The sequence below is a fragment of the Fragaria vesca genome, linkage group LG6 (genome assembly GCF_000184155.1).
Source record: "Fragaria vesca subsp. vesca linkage group LG6, FraVesHawaii_1.0, whole genome shotgun sequence".
NCBI lineage: Eukaryota > Viridiplantae > Streptophyta > Magnoliopsida > Rosales > Rosaceae > Fragaria > Fragaria vesca.
This window is the reverse complement of record NC_020496.1, coordinates 10435079-10448059: the sequence shown is the minus strand read 5'-3', so window position 1 is coordinate 10448059 and position 12981 is coordinate 10435079. Positions and strand designations below refer to the sequence as shown.

The window sequence follows — 12981 nt, the reverse complement described above, 5'->3', positions numbered from 1 at the left end:
CACCGCTCTTCCCATTTTACCCCTCCCTCCCCCAAATAAAAACCTTCCCCGGAAAATCAGAAATCCAAACACACAATCCCTCTGTGATTCTCTTCCTCTCTTCTCTCCGATCGGACCCGAGTCCTGACCCGGGTGCCGAGTCACTCCACCATGACTCGGCGCTGCTCCCACTGCAGCAACAACGGCCACAACTCCCGCACGTGCCCCTCGCGTGGCGGAGGCGCCTCCTCTTCCTGCTCCTCCGGCAGCGGCGGCGTGAGGCTCTTCGGCGTTAAGCTGACGGATGGCTCCATCATCAAGAAGAGCGCTAGTATGGGGAACCTATCCACCATGGCCTCGCACTACCAATCCTCGTCTCCCAACCCGGACTCTCCGCCGCTCCACGACCCGGTTCACGTCCGCGACGGTTACTTGTCCGACGACCCGGCCCACGCCTCATCCTCCGCCAATCGTCGTGGAGATCGTAAAAAAGGTTTTTCCTTTTCATTTTTTGTTTTGTTTTTATCCCGATTATTAATTTGAGTTTCAGGAGTTTTCTTTTTTCTGTGTGAATTGCTGTGGTTACGATTTTGGTGTTAATTGTGGTTGTGATTGAAATATAAGATAAAGTAACAATTTTTATGAGTTTTGTTGGATTAAATTATTGATAATTTTATTGGGAAGAGTATGTTTTCTCTTCATTGAAAACCTTCTCCTTCTGTTCGTCAAATTTGCTTCTGTGTTTTGATTTAGGGTAGATGACGCTTTTTACTTACGAGTAAGTTGGGAATCATCGGTTTCGTTTACTCTTTTGAATTGGTGTAGGTCTTTGTTATATGCATGTGGTTTGGTAGTAAAGCAGTAAATTGGATTGAAACTTTAACGCCTGATAGTTGAGACCAAATGCTGCATTTTAAGAGTATATTTGGCTATGTGTACTTAAAAGCTTAAATTAATAGATTTTTAGTCTAGGAATGTGGAATATTTTGATAGCATATTGCAAAGTTGCTAATCTTTGTTCATTGTCATTGATGAGTTGAGGTACTAAGTGGATTGTATGGCATATTATATCATCTACCTCTTGATATAATCTACTTCTTGATGTAATCTAGTGTAAATAGAGTTTCCAGTATTAGCTATCTATTAGAAGTCAGCGTCGAAGTGTTTTTCAGCACAATTGGCTCTATAGAGTGGACAGCCTGCTGAATATGTTCGTGATCGACACTGTCTAGCGGTAAAAGCTTATCTGGTCGAGTTCGCTTGTATCGTGCTTTCTCTAAGAATTTGGAATTCTTTGGATTATATTCTGTATGAAGCATAGAAGTGAAACTTGTGGCTTAGAGTATATCAGTTTTCACCTTTAGGTATTGGTTTTGCAGTAGTTTATGATAGTGTATCTATTGGTATTGGGTTTTATCGAGCAAATTTGGGGGCATCTTGTTGCCTTGTGCTCTGCTACTTGAGATAATTTCTGCTGGAAAATTTCTGTTTAAATGTTACATATATGATCTTGGCTTGTGATCTAAAATTCCATCATTTAGTTTAGTTTGCTTTTTTGAGAAAATTGTTTGACCCAATACTGCAATGCAAAATAATGATTGTTCTTATGGTGAGGTTTCCAGTTCATTAAGTAACTCAATTCTGCAGATTATTCATTATCTCTGTTATCTTAGCCAGATGGGTTGCTGGTTTACAATAATTGTAGATTCTACTTTGTGCAGCTTGTGGGATCTGAATCATCTGATAGAGTAACAGATTATATTTACAACTGCTATACTCTAATCTTACAAAACCTAACCATTTTTTTAGATTTGATTGCTTTTCACCCAATTTAGGTGTTCTTATTTGTCAATTTCTGGGGCTTTTACTTATCTGTGTTGGCTTTGGTTCTCAGGAGTCCCATGGACAGAAGAGGAGCATCGAATGTTCTTAATTGGTCTTCAGAAATTGGGGAAAGGAGACTGGCGTGGAATAGCGCGAAATTATGTAATCACAAGGACTCCTACACAGGTGGCAAGCCATGCCCAGAAGTATTTTATCCGGCAGAGCAATTCTAATAGAAGAAAGAGACGCTCGAGTCTCTTTGACATGGCCCCTGACATGGTTTGTCCTTCTTGTTTTCTTTCCCCAACATGTTCCACACAACTGCGCGAGCACACAATCAGACACAAATATGGGTTTCCATGCTGCCATTTACTTACACATGCCTATCTAAAACCAGAGTGTTCTGAAAATATAAAAGGCACCTATTCTTTATATGACACCTTTCTAGTCTTTTGTGTATGTAGCGATAAAGTGATGCACTTTAGCTATGGTTCAAATGTGTTGGTCTTTGCCACACAAAAAAAAAATTCCTTTGTTGACTAAGCTAATCTGGTATCTGTTTGCCAGGCCATGGATTCACCTCACATGCCAGAAGAACAAGCTTTGCTGCCTTCTTGTCAGGAGGAAAGAGAATCTGAAGATTCAAATGCACTACCTTCATTAAATCTTTCCCTTGGTTCAGAATGCAGCAGACCTATGGAAAGTACACAAGAAGACAACATAGTTATTAAACCCGATAATCAGTCCGTAATGGGATTCAATGGGTACCCAAATGGTTACCCACCAGTTATTCCTGGTTTCATCCCAGCGTATGTGCCTTTTCCTTTTCCTGTATGGCCAAGTGCGGGTCCTCTGATAATAGAAAATGGAGGCGATGCTTCTCATTACCCGCAGGTCTTAAAGCCGGTTCCTATCCTTCCCAAGGAACCTGTTAATGTTGATGCTCTAGTGGGTATGTCTCAGCTCAATCTAGGAGAGGCCGAGACTCTCCAAAGCAATCCTTCCTCTCTCTCTATGACATCATTAGGGGAGCCATCAAGGCAGTCGGCATTTCACCCAAATGCTCCGGCCAGTGAACCAGACTTGAGCAAGGGCAAGACCAGTGTCATCCAAGCAGTCTGAATCTGTGAACCGAGTGAAATGAAGCAGCATCTCTCTTTTTGTACAATCATATGGGAGTTGTCTAAGGCAGGTTGTTCTATTATTATTTTTTCGAATGGTCCCAATAATTATAAATAACATAGGGTAGGTATTTTTCCTTGGGTAAATTATTCTTTCTAACTGTAAACAACTAGAAGTTATCGTTATTGAATCAATTTGGTAGCAAAGTGCATGTTGGCAATTCTTATTTTGAGGACTTCTGTGTTATCAACTTATCATTCCGGCAATTCAGGCAGTAAAATTGGAATAGGTTCATATGGTCCGAGTAATGAAGTATTTGGAACTGGTGATTATATAATGAGGTCTCTTTGCTTTCTTTTCTTTGCCGAAATCACACGTGTTGCCCTTATTTGCTAAGAAGAGTGTTGGGAAATTAGGCGAGACGCCTTAAGGGAAAGGTTAAACTCTCATAGAAAAGGGTGAAGGCACAGGTCTGGTTTAATAGTTCCCTCCAGTGACAACTGTTTGTGAGGTATAGTTTCTGATGATAAAATTTTGCACAGGGAACTAAATAGACTCCTATAATGTTTCTCTTGTCAAAAGCCGAGTCTACAGTTAAATCGTATGGAAGAGGAAGAACATACGTCCCCCTTGTCTCATCATCCTTGCTTTATGCCCTTATGGATTTTTTTTCTCTCCCAGTAACTCGGGAGACGCTTTTCCTTCTTGGGAAAGGGATAGGAAGTGCTTGGCCGTTTTTGATCAGGATGACAACTATGTCTGCGAGAAATTTGCCGACCACCCTAGTTTACCCACCCTAATGGTCACCACCTAATTTAATGTCATGTGTCATTTTTCTTAACCATGTCAAACCATAGTTAACAATATAGAATTGTAATAATTAAATTTTAGTTTATTTTACTTTTGACTTTAACTGGTTGAAATGAGACCAACAGATGGAGATAAACATGTCCTATGCAATGTGTCTCTTGTCCTCATGCTTATGGAGATATTGCTCACATTATGTGTATGTCCAGCGGCCAAGACGGTCCTATCCAGAGAACCTCTAAAGCTTATTGCTATTGTATTCCCTATTTTTGAAATTAAAGAGTGGATGCTTGAACAGGCTCAATCTCTCTCTCTCTCTCCTGAGTCTTTTGCCAAGCTACTGATGATCATTTGGGGCTTATGGAGAAACAGAAACAACACCTTTTGGTCACAAAAGCCTCAATCAACTGCTGACATTCTTTGTGGTACAATGGCATGGTACCATGAATTTACCACTGCCAATAGCACCTCTATCCAAAAACAGAAGACTATCAGCAGACCTCGATGGAGTCCACCAATCCGTGGTACCTTCAAGTTAAATGTAGATGGAGCTTTCTTGCATAATGGAACTGATGGGGGCATTGGTGGCATTCTTAGAGACTCCCAAGGATCCGCTATTGCGTGTTTTGCACATCACATTTCATATGTGAACTCCCCCAAACAAGTTGAACTTGAGGCAATAAAAACAGCACTACAGTGGCTGCTGCAATTAGGATATCATCAGTGTGAAGTCCAACCTGATTGCGAAAGTGCAGTTGCTGATATACATGCACCAGATTATTTGCAGCTCGAGTATGGAAACATCTTGGCAGATATTCAGCATAGTCTTGACAGTCTACAACATGCTCAAGTTACCTATGCTCCTAGAACAATAAATATTGTAGTTCACAAACTTGCAAGTTTAGCATTTGAAGGATCTGAACAGCTTGAGTGGCTTGATTCGATCCCTTTATTGCTTAGAGATACTCTAAGCTATGATTGTAATCTTTAGTCATTTAAATAAAAATAGGGCTACTGCCCTCTCTTCTTCAAAAAAAAAGAAAAAAGAAAAAAAAAGATGGAGATAAAAACTCAGGCCTCCCCACAAAACCATGTTAAGCAAACCGTAAGAAAATCAAAATTCAAATGCAGTCTTGAAATTTTTTTTCATGATTTATCTAACCTTTTTCCAGTGTTACTCAAACAAATATTCTCCACACTAATTTATCTCATTCTCACCTTCTACTTAGTTTGATACCTCTATCCCATTAACTTGTGCTCTCCTACCAAAAATGCAAGTCAAGAGAATTGTCACGACCCACAACCCCTAAACAGCTAGTACATATCAAACATAGAGAGATATCTAACTCCGCATTAATTCAGAGAAAAGCTATTCAAATGAAATCAGACTGTCAATTTGTTCCAAGATGTATAATCCAAAACATAAAATGCTCACAGTTTCGGATACACAACATTATGTCATTATTCAAAGAGCCATATTTCACACTTGGAAATGCACAAAATAAACACATTTGAAACAAGAAATTACCATGCAATTAGAAAACAAAAAACAAAAATATTTTATTACAATTCTACATCGTTAACCATGGTTTGGCATGGTTAAGAAAAAAACACATGGCATTAAATTAGGTGGTGGGTATTAGGTTGGTCGGCAATTTTGCTTCCGTGAAGCTAGCTAGTTTCTAGAACCTTTATATGATTTTGCGTTCTTCAGTGTCTTGTGAATTAAACTTACTCAACTGTGAGAGGTCTTGATCTATATAGCTCTATATATGTACATCAGTAGCCCCAATTTAAGCCATTTAAGCTTGTATTTTTTCTTTCAACAAAGTTGCATTACTTAAATTCTTATGATACTTGCGGCATGTTCTTGATGGAATAGTAAATGTTCAGGGTAGTATATATTTCTTATGGAAGACAAGTATATGATGTCCTGAAATTTAAGATATACAAAACTGTGTGGTAGCTAGGTAAATGATTATAGGGTATAAAGTAATTCTCTTGGATTATTAATCATTATGTTTCTCCCTTTAATCTTAAAAAAACATGGTTAAAGACTCCAATGGAAGAAACAGATTTGGAGGCCAATCGGAAAAATCTATAAAATATCTAGAAACAAAAAAGTTTAATATTTTTGAGTTTTGTCACTTCGAACAACACTCGAAAAACTGTTTTATGAATGATTAAATTATAACACGATAAGAATTGAACTTGATAAAGTTTGGCACTCGTCATGTCGTGTCGAAACATGTACCAAACCTTGTTAATACCAAGTCTAGAAACTCTATAGAAAAAAAAGAGTTTGATATTTTTGATTTTATTACTTCGAACAACTCTTAAAAAACTGTTTTAGGAATGGTGAAATTATGATACGATAAGATTTATCAACTATGCAACTACGTCCTTTGAACCCGTCTCCTTAAGAAAATTGATAAATCTTTGGCACTCACCTGTCTAATTTCAGGCAAAATAACTTTAAAAACTTCAGATATCAATGTTCAATCTCCATTCATCTTTTTCAACCATGAAGATGTTGATGAGTTTGAGCTCTCCTTTGCAAACCACAAAGTTGCCTTGGTTGTCCAGCTAGCTAGTTGAGAACATAACTCTTGTAATTCAAAACATATTTATCATCATCATCATATAACAACTCAAATATATAATAATTCAAATATTATTATTATTATTATTTATTTTTATTTTTTAACGTGAAAGGCATGGAATTTGATTGTGAGCTCTATTTTTTATTTTTTTCTATTATTTTAGCATTTCAAACTACTTTTGTCAACTCAAGCTACAACTGTTTAGAGGAAATAAGAACTATTGATCATACATAATAAATCAGGTGTTAATATGAGCTTTACTAGCTAGCACGTTACGGCCATGTGTTTATCTCGATTTTCATGAGTGTATTTCAAGAATAAGCCCCATTCTCATAGAGAGCAGCCCAACTTTCAACTCATATAGGTAAACTTCGTCAAAATGCTCTTGTAACCATAACATTTCTCTTGATTCCGAACACAATCCTAATTCTATATTGAAAAGCTAACGCGCTCGTTTCCGAGCGTGCGATAATTAATAACCCTTTTTGACAATCGTAGTATAAGACAAATAAAGTTCGATCAATCTGGGGACTTTAGGGTGCTCATGCGTTACAAAACTAAACAGATTAGAGTAAGAGTTATGTACAGAATATAAACAGCAATTACATTTACAGGATTTCAGGGGGGATTTTGAGAGTTTGTTCTAACATTCCTATGAAAAAGGTAAAGATATAATCTAAACTAATATATACAAGTGATCATCTTCAACACGCATCAACCAGAGAATTCAGAATGAATCAAACAAGTATCAACATGCCTCAAACACATATTCAAGTTCATCGCCAAGTGATATCAAAAACAAACTCGAAACACAAGCCTCAGCGGTCATACATTCCTTTAATTCTACTTACTTTATCTCCTAAGCACAAAAAAGTTTAGAACCTAGGATATTTCATGCAAAGGCTGCGATCGATACTCCGTGTCACTCAGAGTACCCGTCTACACTAAACATGAATCATTAAGAGCTATAGAATTCTAAATTTGAACATGCCAAAGTTTACTGGAAGCTGCTTAACCTGTAAGCATATAACACATAGTTTCGGCTATTATTACATAATCTTTACTACTAGAGATCTACACTTACTTGAAGAAGCTTAGTATAGATCATAACAACACTAACCTGCAGATTAGAGTTTAGTTTAAACAAAACTATGCATTTAATGAATCAACAAGGCATAAACGAATCACATGATATCATAGACAGGTCAAAATATGCTTGAATTTATTCTGAAAATTAACCTATTCATTTTTTTAACAACCAACTAATTCTAACTTTGAAATCCAATAAAAGAAAACAAAGAACAATAACAAGATAGAAGGAACGAGACATGAGTTACACTTTATAAATCTTCAAGGAAGCTTGAGATGTTTGAAGGGTCACACATGCTTGATGCTTCTCGGCAGCCTTCTGGAGAAGTCCTACAAAGGTGTCGGCTTGAATTGCTTCTTTTCTAGAGAGAGGCGTCGAAAAGGAGAAGGAAGGCTAACGTGTTTTACTGATTTTTGTGTGAAGAAGAGCTGATGAAAATGTTGCTCCTTTGCTCTTTTATATAGTGGTCTGACCGAAACCCTAGGTCTTTTCCTAGCCCTTGATTGTTTCCTGATCCAACGGTGATGAATTATAGTTTTAAATCCTGATTTAGAACTCCCCAGAATTCTCTGGAATGTCTTATGCAGTAATCCATCGTATGAGGCTTGAATAGAGACCAGGTACCACTATGCCATTTCCTGCACCAGGCAACACCCATCAGGTGACACAAATAAAATTAAGTATGGTTAGGAGTTTTAGGGCGACACATTTTTTTTCTGTGTTGGTGGAATATGCACTTAGACAATACTAATTTTCTTTGAAAAAAATGTATGTTTTTGGGAACATACATATATGTTGGTGAAGAAAATTGTTAAAATGAAAGTTACATTCGGACATCGCTTATAGGTTGTCTAGCTATGAAGGTTATCTTTTCTCAACTTTTTGGAGGGATTTCCAAATTGACCAATACTTGTGTGAAAATTTTACTCATGTTAATCTGAAAACATTTATGTGTTATATGATATTGAATTTTATACTTAATTATGTTAATCCGACAACATTTATATGTTGTCTGATATTGAATTTTTATGAATTGACAACTTGTGTGAAAATTTTACTTAATTATGTTAATAAGACAATATTTATGTGTTGGCTGATACTTGAATAGTGTAATTTCTGACTTTGGAGGTAAATGAAACCCTAGCCTTAATTTTAACTTAGATGGATTTCCTCCAAACCATTTCATTTTACAGACAAATTTTTTTATTGTTACTTTTTAGTTTCTGAAATACCTTTGAGTTTGGTTACCCCAAACATTTGATTTTGTAGCTAGACAAATATGTTAGTGTGTTAGGGCAACATCTATGTGTAAAGGAAAAAGGCGCAATTCTTGAAAAAAAAAAGGCTGGGATTCTGACTATTTGGACCAAGCTTGATTGGCATTTATGTTATCTTAGATTTTGTTTGAGGTAAAATCTTTAGCCTGTTGAATTGTAGCTTGGTTCTTTCTTTAAGTTTTAGTTTTGTTTATTGACAAAAATTGGTTCTTTGTGTTTGGCACTGTGCAGCTTGGAAAAAATTGGCGCACTTGCGCATTTTGACCTAAAACCTATCGACTCTCACTACTCTCTCATTTTTTCTTTGTTTTCTATCGAGAAAGAGACTTGCAGCAGAGGGAGGAGGGGCGATGACGCTCCGTCTAGCCGCCCCTCCTCCTACCTTCCAATTCCACAAACAAACATAGATTTTTCATATTGAAATCCAAACCCTAAATCCCCAAATCTAATTTCTGGCCGAATTTTTTTCTCTCTGGCGAACTCGTGCTCTGAGAAGGTAAACTCATCACTTCCCTCTCGTTTTCACTCCTCCTTGAGCTGATTCCATAAATAAAGCCCTAATCTGATTTTCTTTTCCTCTATATTTCTGGGTTTTTGTCAAAGTTTTCCGGCGACTGTGTTCTTGGGTACCTCCTCTCACGTGTGGCAGAGTACGCCACCGCTGCAACAAAGGCGCGATCAGGCAGGTGTGCCAGGTCATCGGAGCCGTCGTCGATGTGAGATTCGAGGAGGGGTTGCCGCCGATCTTGACTATGCTGGAAGTGCTGGACAACTCGATCCAGTTGATGCTTGAGGTGGTTCAGCACTTGGGTGAGAACATGGTCAGGACTATTGTTATGGATGGGACTGAGGGGCTTGTTAGAGGAACATATGGTAAGTCTCGACCATCTGGTTGCTTGTTCAATTAATATGTGTATTACTTAATATGTATTCCATCCCATTCTTTTGTTCATACAAGCATATTTGATAATTCTAATTATGGTCCATGTCAAAATTTCTCCTTTATTGATCAAAACCATATTATGAAATGGCATGTATAGTCTAAAACTTTGAGGAACCTTAAGTGGTAAAGTCTCTACTTAATAACTCTTAGATGTCAATGTGTGAGAATTCTGCCGGAACCATGTTTCATTTCTCTTATTTTGGTTTGCTTTGTTTACGTCTTATCATGTATTGTGTCTTCATGGCTGATCAGTTCAGCTCCCTGTTACTATGTTTCATATATCATAATTTTTCATGCGAGGCAGATGAACTATATAAAAAATTAAAAATTGATTTGGTTTTGGTCATTGTTTATGCCGTAATACTCACTTTGAGAATATAGGTACTGACTCTGAGCTCCCTACATTGACTGACTTTGCAAATCAGATTACTTTGTGCTTCGTAAATTGTGAATTTTTATGATCATAATTAAATTTTCGGCAAAGGTGCTTCTCTAAATTGCATTTGTGTTGCAGTAACCAAGGACTTATGATCAATGTGTGTTATGCTGCAGCGATGGTAGTTTAACAGAAGAAAATATGGGAAAGGGATCTTGATTACAAGTACATTGTTAGATTTGTTATTGCCTTTCTTTTGAAATTTTCATGTTGTTGCTTTTGCTTCTATATGTCTATGGATATTGTGGCTAATCTTAGTGTTATTATGATGACATGTGTTTGCTTATAAATCATTTGGTTTTTGAACCGGGAAACGATCTCTATTGGAAGTCTTTGGAAATGTCTGCTAAGGTGCTTTTCTACTTGATCTTGTGAGAATACTTGTTTTTGCTGTTGAAATCATGTGTTGCCATCCTTAACTGTGGTATTGTTGGATACTTGCATAGAGTGCATCAAGTCATTTGAATTGTCAAGCAACATGACCTTTAAAAGATACCTTTTCTAGAGTCGATGATACATGGTGTAGCATATTTGTTAACTTTGGAGATCGCATAAAATCTATTATGAAAGACTTGTTCTTCCTTAACATAGATATTGTGGTAGATCAAGCCTAACATGTCTGCTGGTATGCCGGACTTGAAATGTAATAATGTGTCCTGTGGTTTTTGCATAAATGCTTGTGTTGTTTTCATTCTGGCTGCATATGATTGGTCTTTAAAGTATTCATCTTAGTGGCTTGTAACAGATCTTAATATCAGGTTTGTCCTGTTAGGAAATGGGCAGTTATCAGTGTTCTGTCAATGAGTACAATATGGAGCTCAGTTTATAATTGAATAATTCTGTGATGATGCATCTGCTAGTTTAGGGAATGCACTTGTAGATTGCAATTATCTTTTGTCTATTGGAGTTCCATTTGTTTCCTAGTGAAACCAGTTATACTTGATTGAAGTATCATATTCAACAAAGCACTAGTATGTTAGACTTATTGCATGAGCTTGTTATGCTATATGTATTTACAAAGTTGTTGATTATTGTGATTACAGGCCCCAGGATTGCATGTGGAAATCAGTAGCCGTGGTTTTGGTCAGCAGATAATGGGAACTGCTGAAGAGCCTTATACTTCCTCTAGTACAAAGGTAACTTTTTAAGATTGTAATATCCTGAAACCCAGCCCTTATCTGTGTGCATTCGTGGAATCACATGTGCACAGTTTTGCATGTATGTACCTGAGTATAAAGAATCAAAGGATGCAGCTAAGATGTCATTAATTAGTTAGTTGATTGATGCTGACGAAATGTGTTTCTGCTCTAGTGCATTTACATCATACTTCAAATATATACAGTAGTTTCTGGTTTAGCTATGGATCATCATAAGGAGCTTAATTTGAACAAAGGACCTGAAGTTTGCGACGGCGGTGACGGTGAGAGGTTTATAGATAGGAGCAAGGTGAGGATTTTGCTCTGCAATAACGACGAGTCGAGCTCCGAATAAGTTCTTAGGCTTCTGCTGAAATGCTCTTATCAAGGTTTGCTTTTCACTATTTTACTTTTCTGCTGATGAGTTTGATTATGATTGTCTGCTTTATCTTGTTGGAAATTTTTGATGGAAAATGTTTAAATTTGTGATCAAACGAAATGAAATTGAAGTTAACTACAGGGATAAGCTCAACTGTAAATAAATATCTGCAATTGTTGCATGTGAAATCGTTTTCATTGTGAATTATTGATATAGATGGATTGAACATACTAGACCTTTGTGTTTGTTCTTTTTTTATGTTTTTAGGTGCTAAAAATGTATCCTATTGTTATTTCCTTACTTTTGTATTAAGAATGTGACTCCTTTCGTATCAGTACGAACATCAGAGTACAATTTTCTCTTGGCTTTTTCTTGGTTATTTTTGCTCTTTTTGAGAGACTAGCTTCTTTTATCGGTCCCATATATAGCTGAAATGCTACTGCAATATTAATTTCATATAATCACATAATGAATGTATAGTTTGTACGTAATCAAGCTAAATAAGTTTTACTTTTATATATGCAGGAACTATTTCGGGTGCAGTACTTATATGTTAGGTCAAGGTCAAGGCTGCAAAGCAACCAAACTTGTGTGGAGAAAACTGGAGATAAACCCCAGCTCTTTTGTAGCACATACAATGACAAATTGACAATGACATGGACTAAAGAACATGCTTTTTTCTCAGACCTGAAATGTTGCTTGGGCTCCTAGAAGATGTCAGTGTTGTTACTTGAGGTCTCTCAATTGGAAAGGTAAGAGTTACTTAAACAATCAAATATGTAGTTCTTTTTAGTTATGTAGTTCTTTTTGCTGTGTTACCATGCTGGACTGCATATATGTCAGGACCCATCCCGAATTTCACCCTGAAACCCGAAGTAAATCCTGCGGGGACCACCTCCAAGGAAAATTTACCCAAAAATCGGCATAACCTCTTTTGAAAATGGACAACCCTTCCTAATAATACATGCATACACTTCAAAAGAATCCATTTATAATCCTTTACTCCTGGAGCCTTCGTGCTCCCCAAATCACAACACCACCCAAAATTTACTAATCTAAACAAATCTCATATCCAACCATTTATAGGTTCAGAGCAACTCTAACAGGAAGAAAGGAAACAAAATAAATTAACAAACGGAAGCTATATGATGACTATGCCTCATCTCCATATACGCTCGACCTCAACTAAGCTAACCTGCAAGCTGGGCATTTTTAAAACGAAATGCCCAGGGGAAAACACTTAACAACGTTAGAGTGAGTGGACAAAAATAAATTAATAAAAATATTTATGCTTCCCCATTTTAATTTCCAAAGAAAATATACTACATGCGGCAGCTCAAAAGCACCCAACTCATAAACTTGCAATTTCATGACTAGCTCCGGCT

General features: G+C 37.0%; 1 protein-coding gene across 1 annotated transcript; it reads left to right on the top strand.

Annotated features, from left to right (window-relative positions):
* The first annotated feature begins 122 nt into the window (after positions 1–122).
* Positions 123–3133, top strand: LOC101305277. Its single transcript, XM_004302813.1, has 3 exons — positions 123–472; positions 1874–2082; positions 2371–3133. Exons 1-3 carry the CDS (start codon positions 151–153, stop codon positions 2923–2925), a joined length of 1086 nt encoding a protein of 361 aa, XP_004302861.1. The 5' UTR covers positions 123–150; the 3' UTR covers positions 2926–3133.
* Positions 3134–12981: the final 9848 nt, after the last annotated feature.